The sequence below is a fragment of the Ambystoma mexicanum genome, chromosome 2p (assembly GCF_040938575.1).
Source record: "Ambystoma mexicanum isolate Mex_15411 chromosome 2p, UKY_AmexF1_1, whole genome shotgun sequence".
NCBI lineage: Eukaryota > Metazoa > Chordata > Amphibia > Caudata > Ambystomatidae > Ambystoma > Ambystoma mexicanum.
Genome location: NC_090923.1, coordinates 1,176,325,221 through 1,176,350,221, shown reverse-complemented (window position 1 = coordinate 1,176,350,221; position 25,001 = coordinate 1,176,325,221). Strand labels below are relative to the sequence as shown.

At 49.0% G+C, this 25,001-nt stretch overlaps 1 protein-coding gene across 4 annotated transcripts in view; it reads left to right on the top strand.

Moving 5' to 3' along the window:
• PFKFB1 (6-phosphofructo-2-kinase/fructose-2,6-biphosphatase 1) overlaps positions 1–25,001 on the top strand; it is a 302,863-nt gene that overhangs the window by 263,753 nt on the left and 14,109 nt on the right. For all 4 annotated transcript variants that reach the window (XM_069645334.1, XM_069645332.1, XM_069645331.1 and 1 more), the window contains exon 13: positions 18,993–19,057. In XM_069645334.1, coding sequence (XP_069501435.1) covers positions 18,993–19,057 — 65 coding nt within the window. The remainder of the gene's footprint in view (positions 1–18,992; positions 19,058–25,001) is intronic.

Here is a 25,001-nt window from a genome sequence, read left to right as displayed (position 1 = left end):
GTCTGTGTGCTTCGGGCTCCCCGGTCGCTCTGACGCGGCCGGGAACGCCCCGTTTATTTAAGGCGCACGCGGCGACGTGCAACGTCACGTCGCCGCGTGCGCGTCTCCCTCACGGGGCAACGCCACACTCCTCCTTTTTCCGGGAGGAACAACAACAACAGATACTTCCAAAAATTGCACTGCACACAACATAACAATTACAAACTCAGAGCCCATGCCCCTTTAATGTCAGCCTCCCGATTCCCCTTACTCCGGACCACAGTCAATCGGCCCCAGCACATAGTCTCCGAGATGGGCAGGTCTCCCTCGCCCAGCCCTCTGGGGGTACCTCCCGCCTACCTCAGCCGCAGGAGTCCCAGCTGCTCCAGTGCCTCGTTCTGGCGACCCCACGAGTTCCCCCCGGGGGGTATCTTCATCCGGGAGGACAGTCTCATCCGGGTCAGGCGGGAGCTCAGCTCGAGAGTCCCCCAGTTTCTTAAAGAAGCTCACATTCCGAGTGACAGCCGACTTCCCGTCCGAGGCCGTTACCATCGATCCCTTTACTGCCACCACGTCCAGCGGCTCCGGTTCATATGGGAGCGAGAGTTTTCCGTGGGGATGCCGATTCCTGATCAGCACTTCGTCGCCCGGTTCCAGCCGCTGCGGACGAAGACCCCGCCGTATGTTCTCTTGATGTGTCCTTGCCTGTCGCTCCGCTTCCACCCGTTGGTCATCTATTACGCCGGGTTCCTTTTCATGTACCTCCGGGAGGAGACCTCGGGGGCACCTTCGGAACAGGACTTCAGCCGGGGCCACCCCCGTTGAGGCGTGTGGGGTGGTGCGGTACACTCTCAAGAACTGGTATAGCGCCCGCTGGAGGGGCTGGCCCTGTCCCTGGGCTATCCGGAATGTTTTGTTCAATGTCCTCATCAGCCTCTCCGCGTCCCCGTTCGCACGGGGCCACAGCGGGGACACCTTCCGGTGCGCCACTCCACAACTCTCCAGAAATTCCGAGAACCTAGCGCTCTGGAATGGGGACCCATTATCCGAGCACAGAGTCACGGGAAACCCATGGGTGGCAAAGATTTTCTCCACAGCGCCCACCACGTGCTCAAATGCCACCGACTCGACGAATTCCACCTCAGGGTATCGGGAGTATTCATCCACAATGGCCAGGAAGTGAGTGCCTACGGCCGTGGATCCGAAGTCCGCATGTACGACCTCCCACGGCCGGGTCCCTCGTGGCATTACTTCGATTTCAGGCTCCCGCTGGATTGGGGAGGCCGCCTGGCACCACACACAGGCCGCTACGAATTCGTCCACTTTTTTCTCTAGCTCGGGAAACCACACCTTCAGCCTCAGTCTCGCCTTCGTCTTGGCGGCCCCTTGGTGTCCCTGGTGTGCCAGGTTGATGACTTCATGGATCTTGGAGCCCGGCACCACCAGGCGATCGCCCCGCAGCAGCAGGCCCGACTCCGTGAAGGACAGTTCGTCCTTTACCTTCCAGAGTTGCTCGAGGGTCACTTTAGCTTCTTGAGTGCGCCCTGCCACCAATTCCAGCACGGACTTCCAGGACCCCGACCGCATCGAGTTCCTCAAGATGCGGAAACACTCGTCGTTGGCCGCAGCACTCTCCAGTTCGGGTAGCGGCATTGCGTTGGGGGTGGCACCCTCTACCACCATCCTGACGTGGTCATCGGCTTCCTCAGCACACGAGTCTTGTGCGGGTCCTCCACCGCCCACCGGGTGCCTGGACAGGTAGTCAGCAGCATTGTTGGTACCCGGCCGGTAGATTAGGGTGACGCTATACTCCAGAAGGGCCAACATCCACCTCTCGATTCTGGCTGGTGGTTTTGAAGATGATCCGGCCATGATCGGAAGCAGCGGCTTGTGGTCCGTTACCACTGTCACGGGTCTCCCCAGCACATAAAGCCGAAAATGCCGACAGCCCCACAAGACAGCCAGGGCCTCGCGTTCAATCTGCGAGTATCTCTGTTCGGTCTCGGAGAGGGCTTTGCTGGCATATGCCACTGGCCTTATCCCCCCATCTCTGCCCACTTGGGTGAGCACAGCACCGAGGCCAAACGGGCTGGCGTCCACCACAATCTCGGACTCCAGGGCGGGGTCAAAAAAAGCCACGGTATCATCTGCTGTCAGGGCGCCTTTGATGTCCTCGAACGCCGACTGTTCCAACGGGCCCCACTGCCAGGTGGTATCCTTTTTCGTCAGGGCCCTCAGAGGCTCCGACCTCGAGGCTAGATTCCTGATGAAGCGCCCACAGTATGTTACCATTCCCAGGAAGCTCCGCACATCTGACGCCGACTCAGGGGGGCGCGCGGTCCTGATGTCCTGGACCTTCCTGGGGTCCGGAGATACACCGCCCTCCTTGAAGATGAAACCAAAGAACTCAATGGTCGGGCGGAGGAACTCGCACTTGTCCTTGTGGAGAGTGAGCCCCAGCGACTGCAGCCTCTCGAGGGTCTTGGCCAGACGTCTCAGATGTTCAAGTTCCGTCCTGGCAAAGACCAGAATGTCGTCACTAATGTTTAGGACGCCCTCCAGGTCTGCGAGAGCGCCTCGGATCAAGTTCTGAAATACCTCGGCTGCTGACGACACTCCGAAACTCAGCCGCTTGTATCGGTAGAGCCCCCTGTGGGTAGTGAAGGTTGTAATATATCGGGACTCTGGGTGGAGGACAACTTGGTGGTATCCAGCTCGTAAGTCCAACTTGGAGAAGAACCGGGCCCCCTGCACTTCAGCAATGATGTCATCGATTGTCGGGGTCAGGTGTCGTTCTCTCCTGATGGCCTTGTTGGGCAGCCTCATGTCCACACAGATCCGGACGGAGTCCCGCTGTTTTGGTTTCCTCGCCACTACGATAGGGGATACCCATGGTGTGGGGCCCTCCACCTTTTCGATTATATCCAGGTTCACCAGGTTGTCTAGTTCCCTGTCCACCTGGTCCCTTAGATGAAACGGGATCCGCCTGTGTTTCAGAGCCACGGGCTGCACCAACTCATCAATGTGGAGCCTCACGGGGTCACCCTTCATTCTCCCAATCCCTTTAAAGATGTCAGCATATTTGTCCAGCAGATCGTTGATGTCCTCTAAGTAGACTGAGTACGCGAAGCTCACTATGCCAAGAGCCTCCGCTGCCGCACAACTCAACAGGGTGTTGCTGCTCACCGGAGTCACGTAGAAGCGGGCCTTGATCTTCGACCCGTCATGCTCCACCTTGGCGACAAACGCACCGTCCAGTGGCAGGGGCACCCGCCCACCAAATGCAAAAATGCGGGCTCTCGGCGTCGCCAGCCTCGGGGGTGGGTTGAGCGCGGCATAATGTCCTCTCGCCATTACGTTGACTGAGGCCCCCGTGTCGACCAGCACCGGGACCGGCGAGCAGTTCACCTCCACGACGCATCTCGGCTGTCTCCTGCTCCTCCCCTTGAGGACTTCCATGCTGGAGACGAAGAAGATATTCTCCTCATCCTCTTCCTCCGCTTCTTCCGCCGGCGTCTCCTCTCCCGCCTGTTCCACCTGAGCTACATTGGGCGGGCGGTTTTGGCGAGGGGTCCACAGACGGGGTTGTCCCCTCGGAATCAGTACAGGCAGGGTCGCCCTGCACACCCTCGAGAAGTGGTCGGGCACCCCACAGCGTCCGCAGATCTTTCCTATTGCCATGCACTCAGACGAGTGGGGGAGGTCATAGCCGCACTTCTGGCATGACTCCACTGGCTTACCAGCTCTGTCTCTGGGAGCCCCACCGGGCCTTCGCACCCCTCTGCCGCCTCGCCAGACAGCGCACACCTCTTCCGGCCTCGCTGCGCGGGATCCGGCCTCCATCTTGTTGGCACGGGCCTCCGCCACCTCATGGCACCGCCCGAGCTCCAGGATTCTGGGCAGGGTGAGTCCGGGCTCTCTCAGGACCTGTCGCCTCAGCTTGCCAGATGAACATGCCTGGATTAGCATGGTCCTCATCATATCCTCCGCATCCCCCCACGCACACCCTTGGGATAGGCGGTGCAGGCGGCCATAGAAGGTGTCGAGCGTTTCATCCTCCTTTTGTCTGGCCGAGAGCATGACGAACCTCTCATAGTCCACGTTGGCAAGGGGAATGAAATGCGCGAGGAGGGCGGCTTTGGCTTGGTCATAGGAGTTGTCCGCCGGAGTTAACGACTCAAATATCTCCTGTACAGCTGCTCCGGCCGAATACAGCATCGTAGCCACCTTGCTGTCATTGTCCGTGACCTGGGCGGCCCGGCCCGAAAGTACATGTCCAGCCGTCCAATCCATCTTCTCCATCGGGGGCCCAGGCTGGACGGAGGACCCGTAGCGTCAAACTCCGGAATGGGCTGCAAGGCCGCTTGCGCCCTGGCTTGGGCCATGGCCAGGGGTGGTGGTTGGTTCGGGGGAAGAGCGGCACCAACCGTGGGTGTAGGCAGCCCAGACGTCGCAGGATGTGGGGTTGGCTGTGGGGGATTCTGTTGAAACAAATCTGCCAGGCTTTCGTCCTGCGAATCCTCCGAGGCCGTGGCAGTCGCACCCTCCAGGGCGCCGAAATCACGCATGGGCCCAAGCGCACAGGCACCCTCGTTCTAGTCCTGAGGGCCGCAACTTGCACCTCTCTCCACACTGCCACCACCCTCGTGATGATGAAAGGGTTAAAGAAGCTACCTTGAGACGTCTCGTTCCAACGTGGATCTCAGGAGCGGGCATGCCATCACCCACGTGATGATGAAGGGGTTGAAGAGGGTCCTTGAACCAAATGTTCCAAAAATTGAGCTTCAAAAATGGAGTGGGCTGAGAAGGCCCAGCCACCTCAGTCCATCTTCCAGCTACCACACGACGTTACAGACTGAAAATTGGCCAAAACATCAAAATTCAGGCATGGGCCTGCGGGTTAGGCTGCCCGCAGTCAGCTAATCCAAAAATTGGGCTTGGATGGCCTTCCGACTCCAAACCGGAGCTTTCGGAAGTTCCTCAGCCACGTGCGCAAGATGGCCGCCAGCCGCGTGTATGGTCCGCGGCCACAGCGTGAGACGAAACATCCGCGGATGTTTCGTCGTCGGAGAAAAATTATCCGGGATCGCTCTCACCGCCGGGCCCGGGCATCCAACACTCGTCGCCACTGTTGGGGGTCTCTGGGTGCCCCCACGCGTGCCCGTGAGCCCCTCCACCCACAGACTCAGACCAGACACGTCTGTGTGCTTCGGGCTCCCCGGTCGCTCTGACGCGGCCGGGAACGCCCCGTTTATTTAAGGCGCACGCGGCGACGTGCAACGTCACGTCGCCGCGTGCGCGTCTCCCTCACGGGGCAACGCCACACCCCCTACCCTGTGTTTTGTCAGCTACACGCGCAATTAATCTGTTTTTCATTTTCAGAACATTGTTTCATTGGTTAGTTAATTTAGTCTCATCTTAAAGAGGTTGGAATACCGTGTTATCAAGACAAAGCTTGCACATTGTTTTTTGCTTTAAAAAAAAAAAACAGCACAAGTTCTTTCGATTCTTAGACTTTAGTCCACCGTCCGTCCTCCTTTCCCTGCTGATTGTTCAGTGTGATGTGCTTCCTGTGTGCTTCTTCCTTGACAACGGGTGGAGTCATCCTCGCGGGATTTGAGGGGATAGAGCTTCTTACTTTACTGCTCAGAAAGGCCTCCACTGGGGAAACACTTATTGAGGAGTGTGGCTTCACCCCATAAACCACGAGAGACATGCAGAGCGCTGAAGGTAGATGATCCACTCCGGGGTGCAACAAAACCTACATTCTGGGGGATTGGGTGGGGAACAGGGGGGGCTAACCCTTCAAATGTGGGGAGAGGCACTACATTCAGAGATGGTGGGGATGGGTGAACTTATTTGTGTGGGGGGCATCTAACGTCTTTACACATTCTGAGACTTTCCAGTGCAGCTTCAATGTTACAAGCAGTTAACTCTCTCCTTTAAATCTTAAACCACCCTCTTAATGACTGCTTTGAGAATGAGCAGTCTCCTGTCCCCGCTCTACCCTTCCAATCTCTCCCCTGACATGCAATTACTAACCCCACATCACAATTTCAATTGCCTAAAAATTTATGCATATGAAGTCAGGTGCTTACAGTGAAATGCTTTACGTTAGTAATTGCCGGGTCTTTGTTAACAGCGAAGCCCAGGCGCCGTTTAACATCTGTGTCCTGTTCTGTCCGGCCACTGGTCAGCCAGGTCGAGTCAACAAAGCCCCACATTTCAGAGGGGTGCGGAGGGGAGGGTGGCTGAAGCCCATTCAGCTCAGTAGTGTTGCACCACTGGATCCACTTGTCCATGCACAATTATCACACAACTTTCAACATCCCCAGAAACCCCCATTCATTGCAGTGATGCACCTGTAGTTTATGGTCAAATGGGCCATGAACTCCTTAAAGTCAGTGATTGAAAAAGATGTTCATTGTCAGAGCGTAATGGTTTCGCTATTCCATGCACTGCAAGCAGTTTGTCCACTGCTGGCAGCGCTGGTCAATGGGCCGGCTCTTGCTGGGTCCGAGAGCCAGCATCAAATGTCTGGCTGCATCTGGGACTGGGCCTGCCTCACCCCTGACAAGGCTTTACCGACCCCTCAGCTTTGCAGAGGAAAGCTGGGGGCTCAGTGATCTAACCTGCTCTGTCCTCCTTTCCCCAGCTGTCACTCGCGGGTTTGCATGCTCTTGCACAGCCTGTGCTTTTTCTTTTGGCCTTAAAGGGACACCACAGAAATCAATAGGCCATGATTATCACTGGGGTGGAGGCCATCACTGTTAAAATCAGGCTTTCTACATGCTGCGCTCACTATTCCCAAACGTGCATCTTACACTTTCACAGAAAAAAGTCATTTCCAAACTTATAAATGCTGCTTAAACTTGCATTCACTAGTTTTCTTTGAAATGTGTTTCTTTTTTTGTCGGACTACCACACAAATACCCTGTCATTTTTGTGCCCCATCCTTTGTGTTTTATCACAGGTTATATTTATAAAGATTTTATATGCTTTTCAAACTGCTTAATCACAAATACATGCTTCTGTTGTGCTGTCAGCAGTTATCACGAAATTAAACCCTGGGATCACGGATCATAACTTTTGATTTTCACTACAGGGGTAGAAATTCCCCCAACTCCACCCTGAATATAACCGAGTGCTTAGCCCAATCCATCCCCTGGTCAAACAAATTTTATAGCACTTTTTTTTTTTACAAGGAATTGAAAAAAGTCATACGATTAACAACCAGTTTTTAATAAATAACATCTCAGCAACTGTCTCTGGTAGCTTTCTACTGTACAGGCTGTCTACAGATCCCTTAATGTACTAAAAATCACTGTATTTCTGGTGCAGCACTGCCATGTAAGTGATTTAAAGTAGAATTGATGTACAGTGTGGAGTTTGGAAAGCAACAGCATGAAAGAAATTGCACAATTTAAAAACTATTATTTTGAACATTTCATTAGAGCGGAGTTCAACTGCCAGCTCCACCCCTTCGGAACTCCGTCCCTCCTCCAAACTACGCCCCCACCCCAACCCTTGTGGGATCCCCCTTTACATTTTTTCAATTTCCCCCACTGAGTGCTGGGACCACTACTTCGGCCACTGTGGCTAGGTAAATTCAATTTCCGGGAACTTGGAAAACTCATTCATGACAACCATAAAGTGTTGCATTCCCCAAACCATTCCGAAGCTCATGCTGACTGACTGCTTCAGATTGTGCCTTGTGATGGAGATGCAATCGGAGGTGGCCTGGTCTGCAGTCATGTTGCCTAAAACCACACCCATCCTCTTATATCTTCCAGTCTTGATTAAAGCGCTGGGAGCCAGACTGTTTCCTCTATTTCCTGTAGAAGGTCTGTTGTCTTTACTGCCCCTTGGAGAATGGTGTGTACCAGGCCAATCACCTGTTCTATGAGAGTGGAGGGTACTACTCTGCAGAGTCCTCTCAGGATGAACCCTTCCTGGGCAACCACAGTTCTGTGTGCACCCTCCACAGACCCTAAAGAGTTGCTGTTGCCTCTTTTGTCGTGTGAAGCCGCTGGTACAGGAAGTCCTTCCACCTACCAGAGTGCAAGGTGGCTTTGACCATTTGCAGGCACTCATCTGCATCTGTCGCTTGCTGTATGTTTTCTAAGGCTATGGACCAGGGTTCGAAATCGAAATTGAAGGGCGCTGGGAGCTATTTAGCTCCTGCTTGTAGCCTAGAAGAGCCTGGTTATCACTTGACACCAACAGGTACCAGGAGCTACTTTTGGCTCTGCAGTCCAACTGATGCAGAACAAACACACCTATGTGAATTTAACTCTGCGTTTTGAGCAATCGATAAATAGAATTTAGGGCACATTTTAAATAGCATTTAAAGCATGAAGGGTCATAAATAAAGGACAAAATGATATTTTGACATCTTATGTGGAGGTTAGATTTGTGGAAGGCTATATACTAGCTCCTGGTCACTTCTTAATGCTGGATGGGTATCCAGCTGCTTTTAGCTCCTGCTTATCCAATCTTAATTATGATCCCTGTGGACATTGGCAGTACAGCTCTGGTGATCAACCAAACACTTTAATCTGCCATTCATGAGTTCTTTTACTCGCCTGGTGTTTCCATTGAGTGGAATGATAGTCTGCTGGGTTATTCCCCTACCTGACAGAAGCATAACCTCACCTCACCCCTTATTCCAGAAGCAGCAGCAGTCAGCCCTCATAACCATGCTGAAGGTGGTTGACCCCTCGAGAGCTCTCAATGCCTCCGGTCGGGGAGAGGCATACTCCTCTTCTCTCGACGACTCCGTCAAGTCATGGGTTGAGCCCATCGAAGGCAAAACCTTTGGCATCGAAGTCGTCAAAGCTATCGACATCTTTGAAGGGAACAGAAAAGAGCTTTAAGCCTTTGCCCAAGAATGAAAGTAAAGACATCAGATCAATACACACCACCAGTCTAGGGTATGGGACACCAAATGTTCTAGAGGCACTGGTGTCTGAGAAGTCGATAATAGAGAATATTTAAGAAAATTCGAAGAGTGCCAGTGGTCTAGAAACCGCTCCTGAAGTAGACTTTGCTAGACTTTGCTACTCCTGACCCAGCTGAACATGCTGAGGGATTATATAGGCAGCTAATGAATAGGATCACAGAATACCTTGGGTGGGGGAGACTTGCTACTGAATATCAGCTGGACGATCTAATGGACAAGAGTGGTGTCCCATACCCTAGACTGGTGGTGTGTATTGTTCTGATGTCTTTCGATAGCTTTGACGACTTCGATGCTGAAGTCAGCATTTGGTGCTTTGGCCTTGCAAACAATGGCCCAGGGTTACTGCCTCTCCTTTTTAAAAAGGCCTCTGGCTCATCAAGCAGGGAGCCGCTCCCACAATACTGCAGATCTGTTCTTCTTGCAAGAGGTTTCCATCCTGCTAGAGAAAGGTGCTGTAGAACTAGTACCTGTGATGGAAAGAAACAGGGAGTGGTACTCCCCTTACTTTTGGATCCCCAAAAAGGACAGAGGATTGAGAACCATTTTGGACTTCAGATACTTGAACAAGTTCCTCAGGAAGGACAAGTTCAGAATGGTTACCCTTTCCCGGATCCTTGAGGCCCTCCAGCTCCAGGATTGGATGGTATCATTGGACCTTCAGGATGCTGATCAGGGCCTGTTCTTCCGAATAAGCCCTGAAACATCTCAGCATCACCTGCCACTCTCTCCACAGACCGGGCTTCTCCCTAAATTTCAATAAGTCCCACATGATACCCTCTCAGAGACTCCAATTCATTGCATCGGCCATGACGCTTCCTCAGGGAAAGCTTTGCCACCCGAGGTGAGGGCTCAACACATTCCGCAGATAGTCATCAAGTTCCAGAATACCCAGCATCTTCCTGCCTTCGATTTTCTGAGGTTGCTCAGCCTCATGGAGTCCTTCTTTTTTCTGTTTCCATAGCCTCACCTGAAAATGATATCCCTCCAGTGGGCCCTCAGGTCCAAGTGGTCTCAATTTTCAGGCAAGATGTCCACCCTACTTCAGGTTCCAAATAAGGGCGCACAGGACCGCCTGTGGTGGGCCTGCGAGGACAACATTCTGAAAGGGGAGCGTTTCTGGCAACCATGGACAGAGATAAGTGTAGTTACGGATGCCTCCCTAAAGAGATGGGGAGTCCACACCAACAATCTGAAAGTCAGTGGTTGTTGATCTCCATTGGAGTCCAAACTACACATTAACCTTTTGGAGCTGAGGGCACACTAGCGCTGAAGGCTTTCCTGCCCTTGGTATGGGGAAAGAATGTCCCGATAATGAGGGACAGCACAGTGGCCATGTACTACTTCAACAACAAAGGAGGTGCAAGGTCACTACCACTGTGCAGAGAGGCAATGCAGCTCTGGGTCTGGACAATTTAAGAGGGAATCTCCCTATTGGCAGTTCACCTGGCCGGAGAGGAGAACACAGCAGAGGATGCTCTGAACAGGCAGAGCACAGTCTCCCACGAGTGGGACTAGCTCAGAAAATCCTTCAAGAGATCTTCAACCTTTGGGGAACCCCTCAAGTAGATCTGTTTGTATCCAGTGTCAACAGGAAGTGCAAACTGTTCTGCTCCAGGGAATTTCCTCTGAGAGGAGCTCTCAGAGATGCATTTGTAGTGGATATGGAGTTCCCACTCCTGTATGCATTTCCTCCAGTTCCTGTCATCCCTCATGTCATCAGGAGGTTGAGGAAGTTTGCGAAATCCATGATCTTGATTGCTCCAGATTGGGCCAGGCGGTTGTGGTACCCTAACCTTCTAGACATGTCCATCTGCCCTCCAATATGTCTTGCACAGAGAGAGGACCTTCTCGTGCAAGAGGGGGGTCGGTTCTCCACTCAGAGGCCAAGACTTTCAACCTTCACACATGGTTTCTTGAGAGGTTGAAATATAAGGATTGTGACCTCACGGAAGATGTGATGGAAGATTTGCTTGCGGCCAGAAGGCCAGCAACAAAATCTCTGTATTTCTGCCATTGGAATAAGTGTTATAGCTGGTGCAGAGATATGAATGTGGACCCTTTTCTGTGTGACACACCTATGGCGTTATCTTTCTTGCTGCATCTAGTCAATCTGGGGCTCCATGGCACTGTGAAGGGATACTTGGCGGCATTTTCCATCTTTAAGCGCATGCCTGAGCACGCACCTTATTTCAAAATACCTATTGTGGTGCAATTCCTGAAAGGGCTTACTAACGTGTTCCCTTCAGTCCCTTTTGTGGTTCCTGTTTGGGATATAAACTTGGTTCTGAAATACCTAATGTGCTCTCCTTTTGACCTCTTCATTCTTGTCCTTTAAGGATGTTAACATTGAAGACAGTTTTCCTAACGGCCATAACGTCAGCACACAGTTAGCGAATTGCGGCCTCTGTCATGCAAACCGCTGTTTACCACCTTCTTTAAGGAGAAAGCCATTCTAGGAGTCCAGTCCACTTTTCTCCCAAAGGTGGTTTCGGAATTTCACCTTTCTCAGAAAATAGTTCTACCAACCTTTTACCCTCCACCTCACCCTGGTGGGGAGCAGGAGGGACTTCACCAACTTGACCCTAAAAAGGCTTTAAGCTTTTACATCTCTCGTATGGCAAAGGTGAGGCAAGACAACCCGTTTGTTGGGTACACTGGACACAGACTACGCCTGGCAGTGACCAAAAAAAAGTCATCCCGCTGGATAATTTTGTGCATCACTGATGCTATAATTTATCTGGGAAGGTTGTTCCTGTGGGCTTGTGAGCACATTCAACAAGGGGTGTAGCCACTTCATCGGCTTTACAGAAAGGGTGCTAGTACAGGATATTTGTGCGGCAGCCACTTGGTCCTCTTTACATAGTTTCAGAAGACATAACTGTCTAGACTCTGCGTCAGGACAGGAAGCAGGATTCAGGAGAACTGTGCTAAACAGCATTCATGACAAATCATAAATTATTACTCTCACCTCCAATACAATACTGATTTGGGAGTGTATCATAAAATGAGGAATACGTGGGAGGACACAATCCAGTTGAAGAACAAATGACTTGCCTCTGGTAATGTTCTTTTGACTGGATGTTCCTCCCACGTATTCATCGCCACCTCCATCCTACCCTTCAGTAGAGTTTCCATATTTTTACACCTCTCTTTCTTAAGTGCCTTGTCTTTTGACCCTGCAAAGACTGTTGTTCTGATGCCAGAGGGGGAAAAACTGAAGTAACGGGCGCGGTGCGTACTATATATACCGTGAGTGCCGTCAGCTTCGAGAGTGGAACGAGCTGGTCGAGGGACATCGAGTCGACGATGCACAGTGCCCTCTACCAAATGTGTTTCTGAAGCAGCTGATACTGGAGGGAGATATCTTAAGATGAGGAATATGTGTGAGGAACATCCAGTCGAAAGAACATTACCGGAGTAAGTAATTTGTTCTTTCTTTCTCTAGAGTCAGACCGTGTTCCTTAAGAAGGCGGAACACCTTTGTTAGTCTGTCCAAATGTTCCTTGACCAATAAAGCTTAGATGCATCACCACTCACATCGAGCCACCCAGGAGACACACCACCAGATCCCTGATTGTGTGTTGAAAAACTTTGGACACACATGATACTCCAAAACTGAGCCTCTTTTACCTCTTCGGGCCTATGAGGGAAGAGAAAGTCATGATGTAGCTTGACTCTGGGTGTGTGGTGTAAGGGTATCTGCTGATATCAGGCATTCTGGTCAACTTTGGAGAATATGGTGTCCTACTTGGATGCACTGTAAGGTCATTGATATTGGAGGTCAGGTGTCTTTCCACCATATGACATGTTGGGCGACCGCATGTCCACACAGATCCCTGCTTCCTCGGGCTGCCACAATGATCAGTGACAGAAACGGCATAGGCCTGTTACTTTTTCCAAGATGCCTCCATCCTCTTGTTTCATCAGTTCATACACAACCTTCTTGTTGTGGTCAAAAGGTACTGTTCTGTGATGCAATTCAACCGGCTGGATGGTCGGGTCAATATGCAGCCATACCAGTTGGTCCTTCAGGCACCAAATTCCTTTAAACAGCTCTCAGTATTCATGCAGGAGGGCCTCATACACTTGCGTGTACCCCTTACACAAAGTTTTCTAACTTCAGGGCCTCAGCAGAGTTGCAGCGGAGCAGTGCGTCTCTGCCTTCTGAAGTCCCATACAACTTTGCTTTAACACAATCATGGTGAACCTCCATGATGAATGCACCTTCCAGGGGTAACAGCACAGGCGCTCCACACATAAATACATGGGCCTTCTGTTTCTTCAACTGGGTGTGGGTGGAAAGTGAAACTGTTCTCTGGCTGTCAGATTTTCCGGAAGCTTCTGTGTCAATAAGGAGGAATTTCCACAGAGTGGATAGTCAGCCTGCACCTAGGTTTCCTTTTTGTGCCTGCTGTTACTCCACAAACCGAAGCAATGAAGAATACCTCCTCCACTTCATCCTCACCGCTTGGCGTTTTCAATCGGCCATCCATGGATGGTTGCACATCAGGCACCTTTGTAATGTACTGTCCTTACTGTGTGAGATTATTCTCCTTGCTTAGAGAAACGCAGAGGCATGGCTTGGGATGGTGGTTTGGTTGCTGACCACATTCACATGTTTGACCTCAAGCTGGGCTCTTACCAGTGTGCCTCAAGTTGCCTTCGCAATATTCGCCCTGTGCTTGCGACTGTGCCAGTGATGTATGCGGTTTCTTACCCTATGTGCCTCTCCCACTCCGCTTGCCTCTTCTCGGTGACCGCACTGCTTTTACCTCTTCTGCACAGAATTTCTTTCTGCTACTTTTCCATATGTTCTGCACTTCTGTTGCCCAGTTAATGCGATCAACAACGTTCTAGAATTCTTTGTAGTGCGATTCCAGGTTGACATGGGATTTGCCAGTGTATTCTGCTCAAAAACCCCCTTGGATCAGCCGTGCACAAATTCTTCGTCCTCATTGCGCAACAAGAAGAAGCACCGAGCCAGCTGTCACAGTGTTGCATGATAGGTATCCAGCGACCCACACGCTTCCCGTCCTGCTGTGCCCCTGATAGAACCTTTCATAGTTCATCAGAAGGCTAAAGCATGCAGCAAGGGCTCATTTTGCTCTGTCAGAAGAAACATTCCCAGCTTGAAGTGTTAGCATTACTGATTTCCTCACATCCTCACTGGTTTCACTGGTAGCAGTAAAGTTAGCCTCTAGCCTTTCTACCTAGAGATCCCGTTTGGGGCCTTGCGATTAATGGGCACCCCTGATGTCAGTGTCCCCTATGTGCAGCAGGTGCGCGCATTGCGGCGCAGAGGGGGTTTGTAGGCTCTTGTGGCCAAAGCCTCATTTGGCTTGATTGAGATACACCATCTCACTCATCTAGGGCATCATCTACGGATCACAGGGGAGACCTCCAGATACCTGGGCCACACAAGCACTGTGTAGAAGGGCCGCCATCTTGCCGCAGGAATAACTGCACCCAGATCTGAATATGTACCAGAAGCAGGGGAGGAGGTATGTTCAGATCTCCTGCAAACCAGAGACAATAAGAGAGCTGCTCCGCACTGGCACCGCAGGAGGCCTGGCAGCCTCATCGAACATCCACCACTTACCAAGCCATCTGGAATACAACATTGCTACTGGTAGGGGCAGCACACGTAGGGCTAGCAAAACCCTACGTCACCAGTTGTTGGTGCTCAGATTGTCCTCTGCGTGTGCGTACGCCAACCATAGGCCCTGCACGGCGACACCAACAGCACACAGGCATGGCCATTCAGGTTTGTCTGACTGCCACGGCTTGCATTGGTGGCACTAATTTATTTCCTTGCTGTAATGATGCAATTGACATCACTGTGCATGCACATGGGAGCATACAACGTGTATGCACGGTGTATGGGCCATCAGAACAGTTTTTCACTATAGATGTAGAAAAATAAATTTGTGGAGAAGTGACCAAAAAAAGTCAGATTTTACAAGGCCCACGCATCTCTGTATCCAGTACTTAAATGGGCCTGTATGCAGATAGCCACATCGATATTTAGTATATTCACCCCATCAGACATAATCAACTTCTTGGGCATAATCACCACTATCCCCAAATCTGGACACAGTAATTCCAGGCAGTGGCGAAGGCAGCTTTTGGTGCCCAGGGACAAGGGTGTGGATATTTCCTGAAAGAATACCAAGATTCAAAATTACTCATGGCAGAGCCCTCATGGGGTGAGCGGGTTGTAAATGTTTTCTGTGGAGGGCCTAAAGATTTCCCCAAATTAGTGCAAAAGACTGCATAGCAAGGGAGCCCAAAATAATTTTTTAAAATAATGTGCTGAATTGATGCATTTTTCAGCACAATTTTGAGAAATGTGAGGCAAAGAGCCATACAATTTACAATTGTTTCTCTAGGAAAACACACAAAAAGAATCACGTAAGTGCCTTTTCACCAACAGTATACAACACAGGACCACTATACACAATTTTCATGAGCCTGCGGCCACAGCCTTTCAATGACAATAATGATCATTGTAAATCCCTTGCATGAGGCTGCAGCCACAACCCTTCTATGCCAGTATTGGTCACTGTAAATCCCTTGTATGAAGATGCAGCTACAGCTACAATGTGTTTGCCAGTAATGGTCACTGTAAATCACTTGCATGAACCCACTTCCACAACGTATCTATGCCAGTAATATTCACTGTAAATTACTTGCTTAAGAGTGAGAGAGGCCACAACCTATTATGCACGTAATAGTCACTGTAGCACGAAAACTGAACAGGAATCAGCATGAATCTGCCTCACCATACAAACCCATGCACACATACATGCCCAGACACATGCCAACACACACACACACACACACACTGTGATGCATACATACATACATACATGCACAGCTACAGAGACTCTCAACTATTCACCCCATGCATTACATTTAAGCACACCCAAAGGCATACTTACACACCACATAAAACACACTTACCTTAGGTTTTCCCTTCTGTCTCCAGACAGTAGAGGACACTGGGCAGCAGGGCACAAGCATATCACCAATCTCCAGGTGTGAATAAACCTAGGCGGCCAGCACTTATGGACCCTGGAAGGACTAGAACACCCAGGGCATGAAGAGGCCGCACCGTTGATCAACGTGGTTGCTAAGCAATCTAAGGCGCACTGAGCCGGACATGTTGGTGCACTGCACACACCCGTTATTATTGATTTCTTAAACTAAATTAGAAAAGTTAGGGTTGGCGCACTAGGCATCACCCTTGAAGGAGGCAAGGGGGTGAATCAAGCACCAGGAAGGAGCCAGGGGTGGCAACCGAGCATCCTGCACCCCTCTGGCTCAGCCACTGCCCCTTGCCCTCCCCCAGCAATCGGATGCATCTCATAGCTCTATCCACTGTTCCTCCTAGTCAGACACTGTCACTCCCATGAGGCAGAATAAACACAGCAGGAAGTGAACCCATCAAAAAAAACCCTCCTCCATCCCCAACAAGTGATGAGAGTAAGGAGAACAAACCAGAAATAAATGAAAGCAAGGGGAGTGAAAAATGAAAAAAAGAGCAAAACAGAATGAAAAGGAGAAAAAGAAAAGGCGATACAGACAAATCAGAAGATGAAAGAACAAGAAAAGGGCAGTCAATGAGAGAGTGAAAACCTGCTAGAGAGCAAAGACAGCCAAAGGGGGAGAGGAGATAAAGAGGTAGAGACAGCTAGACCTATGTATTGTAAAGTTGTTCAGTGCTATAGAACTAGAGCGGTGAGCATCATCGTAGCTTCATTAATATGGGTGTGGAAGCGGATAGGCCTGAAGTTGCCTTACTGGTGGTGGGCTTGTGTATGTAATGTAAGCAGGTGGATTGTAGAGGAAGAGGTGGTTAAAAGGGAGATGGGGTGTGCATGTACAAGGGATACATGTGGTCTGGAACAGAGCGTTGGCGGTACCCCTGGATGAATGTAGTACCCAATCCCAGGAGAGGATTAGGGCAGAAAGAAAAGAAGACAAAGGAGAAAAAGAATAGAAGGTACAGAAAAATGTTGAGAAGTTATTAGTTAGATTTTATTTAGGTTGTGCACTATGACCGAAATTAGTTAATTTTCTGAATGTTCTTGTTGGGGTTCGCAAGTGGATTCCAGGATTGTTCATATAGTTTTGTTGGAGGATTTTCATTGATGCCAGTTTTCCAAGAAAAAGGATGTAAGTAGGTTGAGATTGATGATGATGATAGGTTATTTATATTGTGCTTAATACCCAGAGGGTTCTAAGCGCGGACCCGGGGATTGAACCTGTGTTGCTCCCGGTCATCTTGCTTCCAAGGCGAGCACGTTGCCCCTGAGCTATCCTCCCGAGACAATTACAAACTTGATCTCATAGCCGTTAGTTGAATAACTCGTTTTTGTGTTGCTTCTTGAAGGTCAGATGCTTCTCTTCTTTGCGCAGGTGTTTGGGCAGCGTATTCCAGAGCTTGACTGAAAGGAAGGAAAAGGATGACCATCTGTTCAGTATCCTGTTGGCGCTTGGCACAGTTGCTGAGGCATTGATGCTGGACCAATGCACTCTCTATGGTTATAGGGAGAGCATTTCCTGATTATAGCTTTGAGGCCCCTGCCATGGAAGGCACAGTGCGATATGCAGAGGGATTCGAAGAGAATCCTTCACTTGATTGGGAGCCAATGGAGGGCTGAGGTGATGTGTTCGTATCTTTTCAATTTGAGGAAGAGTTTGGCTGCCGCATTTTGGACTCTGTTGAATAGGTAGTCAGGGAGTCTAAGGTAGAGACTGTTGGCATATCGAGTCTTGACATTACAAGTGCGATAACTGCTAGGGATCTGTGTGTTGGTCAGGTATGGCATGATGTGTTAGATTGTGTGGAGCTGTTAGTAACAGCTACTTGCGGTCGGTTTAAGGTGTGGTTCCAGAATAAGGGCACTTTCCATCATGATTGCGAGGTTGTTTTACAGTTTTCATTGGCAGTGGGCAGGTCCCAGTTTCATTCAGATCCGGGAGCGGGATAGGGTTCGTTGGAGTTCTGCTGCAAATCATAAGTTCTGTTTTGGCTGGGTTGAGCTTGAGGTAGTTTATTGTAGAGTCGCTTGTAGACCATTTGCTTACGTTCCAGTAGCGGGGTGATGTAGATGATGAAGAGGAGGGAGACTCGACCCTTGGGGTTCTTCGCATGTAAGCTTACAAGGATATGACCTGAAAGGGGACTTTTGTGTTGTTTCAGGTACCGCAGCGCAGATGAGGTGTTCTAGCGTAGAGCAATATCTTTTACTCCAATGTCCTTTAATCTCGATTAGATCCCATGGCTAATCTTGTCAAAGACCGCAGAGATATCCAGCAGGATGAGTTATAGGGGGGGATGCAGATGGCAGGGGGAAGATGAGGCAGGGCAGGATTAGAATAAAAGAGAATGAGGGTGTTTTGAATGGTTTCGCACGTAGGGTGGGATTGAGGGGGTATGAGGCATTCGAAGGGAAGGAGATCCAATACACCAAGGAGGAATGACAACATACAATAGAGAGAGGAGAAGAAGGGGGGATTGCAAGAGGCAAGGATGAGCATGGGCAAAACAGCAGAGTGGAAAGAGAGAACAGCGGGACGGAGAGAAAATGGACAGGTAAATGGACAAAACCAAGCAGCACCTCTCATGCTGCAGAGAGCATCGCAGTTGTGGTAGAGGTAAGATTTCGTCGAGGAACAAATGCTTTAAAAAACACCATTTCTGCCCATTTACTAAAGTGATAGTTGTGGGGGACACCTCCCTTCTAATCCCCCTTGAAAGGCCCTGCTTGCTGTGCCAACTCGCTCTTTGACAGATTCAGGGTGTCGGTGTCCCGGATTAACCCAGTAGAAGTATGGTAACTTTAGGAAGAGGGGCTCCTCATCATGTGAGCTGTGGGGTCTGTGGGAAGTCCATTTGCAAACTGAGTGCTCATAGAAGAGTCTCATTTAATTCTGTTACTAAAAAAAAACGAAATCAAAGAAGCTTGTACTGAGATCGACTTGTTTAAAGCACTGCATGCTAGGAGAACCCACAGTAAGCATATTCTCTTTCCTCTGCCCATAGGTTGTAAAGTGGAGTCCATTTTCTTGAACATTGAGGCTGTGAACACACACCGCGAGCGGCCAATGGTAAGTACTCTCAATGGTCCCTCACTCTAGACCAACTGCTTTCCGCTTCATTTTAAGCAGTGCCTGCATTATCTGGTAGGGCTCTTACAATGCTGACCAGAAGGACGTCCCTCTTCCAAGCAGTCATCTCTGAGAGGGAGAAGGTTCTGAAGTGGCAAAGTGCAGCATGGATCGAAATAAGCAAGGGATGCAGCCACTGTTGGCAATAGAGACTCCATGCCAGGCTGAGTGGGAGCATTCATAGCTGGGATGCCTCCAAAGCTTCAGTTTGGGATTCCTTAAGCAACATCCGTCATTTTTATTTGCAGCATTGGGCTTTTCATAGCACAATTTTTGTGGTGACTAATGGGCAATAAATTGGACAACCTTTTAGTGCATTGCCGCTGTTCTCCCCTTGTCTGTCCGTCTAGTTACACTTTTTGCTTTCCTTACCTTTGTTGCTCTTTCCATTCCCTTATGTATTGCTGCTGTCCCTTCACTATTCTCCATATCTTCTGCTCTCCCTTTTCGAAACCCCTCACTCTACTCCCTTGTTTGCCCTCTCTCCCCTGACCACCTTGCCCTCTTTCTGCACTCTCAAGTTTGCTACTCTCCCTTGTCTGAAGCCAACTTTTCTTGCAGAGTTCAGATCTGAAAATGTCCTTTCTCTGCTCTGGTGTATCTCTCCTATGTCCTATCTCTGCTCTTTCAGCTCCCTCTTTTCTGTTTTGATCAGGCAGCACTCCTCACCTTTCGCTCTGTAGGACTCTCTAGGTCCGTTTTCTTTCTCCCCTGTGTTTCCTATAAACTTCCCATCTTCTGTTTTTTTCTTTAGTCCCTCTTCTGCCGATTTATGTTCCCTTATTTACTGCTGCATCAGGCGGTGCTATTTTACGTACCTCTTTCCCTACTCTACTCTCCCTCAGGTTTCTGGTTTCTTAGCCTTTGCTCCACTATTTACTGTTCTTTTAGTCCTCCATCTTCTTCCCAAGGATGTACCATGTTCTTTTAGTCAGCTATGCTCTGCCTGATGTTTTATGTTCTCAGCCTTTCCTTGCCTTTCCTCTCACTATGTTGGTCTGTCCCTTAAGTAATCTCCCTGCTACAGTCTTTCGGATCCTTTTATGCCCAACCTCTTAACTCCCTGTTCTGCCCTCTCTCTGCCACCCTCAATATTTTCTGGGCCATTAGTCATCTCTCCACTCTACCTGTTTTTTAAGTTGTTTTAGTTCTGTGTACGCCCGCTGTGGCTTTATCTCTCTTTAATTCATTCTATGTCCCATATTTTCGATGCCTTTAGTCTTTTGGAACCTATCAATCTGTTTTCCGTCCCTTCAGTCCCCTTTCTCTGCTGCCATCAAATCTGTTTTATGTTGTGTTAGTCAGATGCGCTCTCCATGCTGTTTTGGCCCCTTTAGTTATCTCTCTGCTCTACCGCTTGTTCCTTTCTATTTGGTCTCTGTCTTCCTTGCCTTCAGTGTCACCCAAGTCCTCTCTCATCTCCCTAGTTGATGTTCCATTACTGCTGTCCAAGGTTTCTGCTTTCTTTCTCTTCTTTTTGGTTCATTTAATCCTCCCACTCTGCTCTCCATTTTATTTGTTTTAGTTGAGCTGCTGCACGTTTTCTGGCTCTTCCCATTTCTATTCATTCATCCATAGGATTTCACTCAGTCCCTTTAGTCTTGTCCCTGCTCTAAATTGTTACTGTATTCCTCTGTTCTGTTATTTGTTCCTTTATTCTACTCCCTAATGTGCCCAGATTGTTTAGTCACCTCCATCTGCACTCATTATTCTTACCTATTCCTTCATTCCTCCGTTTTTAAATACCCTGAGCTCTGCTTCCCCCCCCCATTTTTAATCCTGCAGTCCTCTCTCCGCTGTCTGTTGCCCCTTTAGTTTCCTATTTTTCTGTCTCTATTATCACTGATCCATGTTCTTGTCTTTGAGCCCTTTCTCATTATCTCTTTCATTAGCCTTTTCGCTCCGTTGTCCCTGGTGTGTGCTGTTCCTTTAGTCCCCTCTCTGGTCTGTAGTGGTCACCAAAGCAAAAATGTACATACCTGTACCAATAAACCCCCATCATGTATATCCTTTAAATATTCAAAAGCTGTTGAATACTCCCCATCGCCAGACTGGGGATCCTTGGTACATTTTAAAAAACAGTTTCAAATGTACACAGCAAGGTAATGCACTCACTTTAGTGTTCCTTCAGGCTAATTTTGGGCCATTGCCCCCCAGCCAATAGGCACCGGCTCCCTTGGCTCCGCCCCATATGCCATGTGCAAATTGTTGTAAGGCAAAGTAAGAGTCTAATATGGAACCTCATGAGGGGTAGACAGGATGTTCAGATGTGACTTTGAAATAGAACAAAACTGGAGAACTGTACTTACAAGCAAGTAACTTTTTTCTTATCCAGCAGTCATGGATGGGGAAGAAATAAATTGGGTCGTGGCTCGGGTGAACAGGTTACAAAGGACTGCCTGTCAGATCCTTTATTCCTCTGCTGCATTTGTATCTATGCAGTAAAACCATGCCAAGGTGTGGGTCACCTTCCACGTTGCTGCCATGCAATGCTCCTCAAGCGGTACCCCGTGAAGAGGGCAGTAATGGATGGCATGGCTCTTGTAGAATGATCTCTGTGTCTGGACGGCTTTCTTGTGGCAAAATCAGATATAGGCTGATAGCAATGTAGCAATACCTGCCTTTGATATTCCCTCTCCCCATGCCACAACCTCTTATTACTCTTTTCATAACCAGTGAGTGGAGTGGCCTTTCTGCTGGTGTCAATTGGTTGCTGAAGAAAGTTGGTAACACCATGGGCTGTTTCAAATGAAATGAGGAAGGAACCTTAGGCAAGTATCTTCAATTTGTCCAGAGAGTTTTTTTTGTCTTACTGAAACTTAAGACATGGTACCTGAACTGAAAGGGCTTAGATCTTCCGAGCAATCTTGGCCAAGGTGATTGTGACCAGAAAAGCAGTTATCCAAAAGACACATTTAACATGCAATTCATGCATGGGTTCTAAAGGCCCATCAACTTGGCAAAGTATTCCATTCCCATGCCAGACAACATTTTTGATTGGGAGACAGGTCCTGAACAAATCCCTCATGAACTCGTTTACTATTCTTTGAGACCACAATTAAAGGGTTTTGTACTAACAAGTGTAATGTGAAATGGCTGCAAAGTGGGGTTTAATGAAAGAAAAGGCCAGGCCTTCCTTAGCCAAATGTAGTAAATAAGGAAGATGGGAACATGGTTGGAAATCACATAGATGGCTGTTTTTGTGGGAACACCAAATGTAGAATATTTTGCACTTTATAACATAACTTCCAATTGTGTATGGCACTCTTGCTCCCACTAGTGTCCCCTTACAGTCCCATGGCATCTCTATATCTCCAAAATGGCGGAACTCTGCAGCCATGCGTTCATAGTGCAAAAGCGTCCCTTAATCTCTAGACAGTAGGTCATGCATTAGCCTGAGAATAATCAGTTGTGATGAGAAAAGACTGAGCAGGTCGAAAAACTAGTACGGACGTGCTCAAGATGGGGCGATGAGGATCAGTTGGCTTGGCTGTCTTATGGTGCATAAGACCCTTGGAATTAGTGTCAGTAAGGGTAAACGCACAGAGAAATCAGTCTTTCCATTGGACCGGAAACATCCACGAACACCTCTTCCAGGCTGCCTGGATGGTGAAATCTGCTGGTAAACTCCTTGCACTTGGGAGTTGTTTTGGGTAGTGAACAGGTCCCTTTATGGTTTTCCCCAGTATCTCAATAAGAAGTCCTCATGGTCCGGTTTAAATTCACCCTCATGGCAAGTCACTTTGTCCCTGCTCAATGAGTCGGATATTGTGTTTCGGGCTATCAGTAGTGGAATGGTATTAAAAGATGCCATGAATGACGGCCCATCTCCATACATTCTGCACTTCCGAGTACAGAACTTTGGACTTGGTTCCTCCTGGTTTTCAAATATGCAACATGATTGTGGTATTGTTTGTGAACATCCCTCTGTTTCTTCCTCCGAGTTACAGTAAACTACTCCAGCACTCAAACGTACTAGAGATAAGAGCAGTTTTTCATGCGCCACTGCTTCTCTTCCAGTGACCATAGCCCCTTGACTTGGGGTCCCTTGAGGTGCTGTTCCCAGCCCTCCATCAAAGTGTCTATTGTCACCTTAAAATGAGGGTCTACAAATAGAGCAGCTCTTGTCAGACAGATCCCCTTGCTACCATCAGAGACTCTTGCGAAATGCTTCCATGGGGGAGACTGTCATACCAGTTCCCTGACATTTTTCACAATTTGGAACTGAGGAGCTCTTGTAGCAGCCTGCAGTTCTGTCGGGGAGATGCACAATGACATTATGCCTAGAAGAGTTATTTGTGAGTGAACCGCCGTCACTTGCTTTGACTTCAATAGCCAGATCTTTTACAGGAGAGCTTGAATCCATTCCTTCGAACAACATTCTTCTGGACGGAAACCCCATTGATTTCTTGGAGTTGATGGAGAAGCCAAACAACCTCAGGCATGCTTCTAAACGTCCCACAGCACAGTAGGCCTGCTCGCTTGTAGACACTCAGATTAGCCAATCATCTAAGTAAGGGTAGACGTATCAGCCTTCCCTTTTCATATGGGCAGCCACCGGCACCTGGTGGAGATTCATGAGGCCGACTTAAGTCCAAGGGGAAGCTCCATGAACTGAAAATGCTGGCCAGCGTCTACAAAACGGAAAAACCTTTGGTGTTTGGGATGAATCGGGATGCAGAAGTAAGTGTTTTACGGATCCATGGAGGTCAGAAAATGATTGCCTTGAAGCTACCCCATAACATACTGCAAAGTGATCATCTAAAACAAATGGGATCTCAGGAGTTTTTGAAGGAATCAGAAATCCAGGAAGGGTCTCCAGTGACAAGTCAAGTAGGAATGCAACACATATCATTTTCTTTCTGTGTGGGGAACTCACACTACTCCCCCTTGAACAAGTGTCTTGGCCTCTTCTCACAGGCCCCCAGGTGCTCCTCCTTTCTATGCACCGGAAGGTATAACTGCTGGGTTTTGCAAAAACTCTAGGGTATGGCCAACGGACACTAGCAATAGCATCCATTGGTCCAATGTAAACTCCCTCCACTTAGATGGTCTGATGGGTGACAACCCTGCCACTAGGGGGGGGGGGGCTCATTTAAAGGAAGTCAAACCGTTTGGTTGATTGTGCTTTGGACCAAGGAACCAACCCCATCATTTTCTGCTGCCTCGGTAGCCTTGATATCTTGCCTTTTAAGTTTCTCCAGTCACCTAACAATAACCTCTGTAGGACTGCAAACAGGAGAAGGATCTGGAATTCTTACGAGATCTTGAATATCATCATCTGTGAAGAAGGGAAATGGAAGTTGCATTTATGTTGAAGGGTGCCCAATGATAAGACAGAATACCTGTCCGTCTTAAATGTCAGCAATGTATCGTCCACTTTCTTTCCAATCAGATCTCCCCGAAGGGCATGTCCAAGATCTTTATTTAAACACCAGGTCTAAATATCTCTGCTTTCAGCCATCCTTGAGGGTGGAGTACAGCTTTGTCCTGTTCCCCATCTGCCAGAAGCCGATTTCTGCAATATCCACTGCAACGGATATTGCCTTGCCCAATGCAGTTTCTCTCGATCTCAGAAATGCCAGGGCTGTATGCTTCTGGTGTTCCAGAAGGATCTCCAGTATGAGACCCAGCATTTACCCAAATCCAACAGTTATATCTGGCCAGGATAGCTAGAGAGTTTGCTGCCTCGATAGTTGTTGCTGCAGAAGTAATGATCAGTTTCCCAAAGACATCTATCTGCTTTCCCTCCTTATCCGGCGGAACTGCACATGAAGTATGGATTTACAGATTTGATGGTGGCGGCAGAAACCACTGACTCAGGACTAGGCTGTGCCCTCAAACATTAAGGAATTGTCGAGTGCACAGTATTATTTTAATCAGT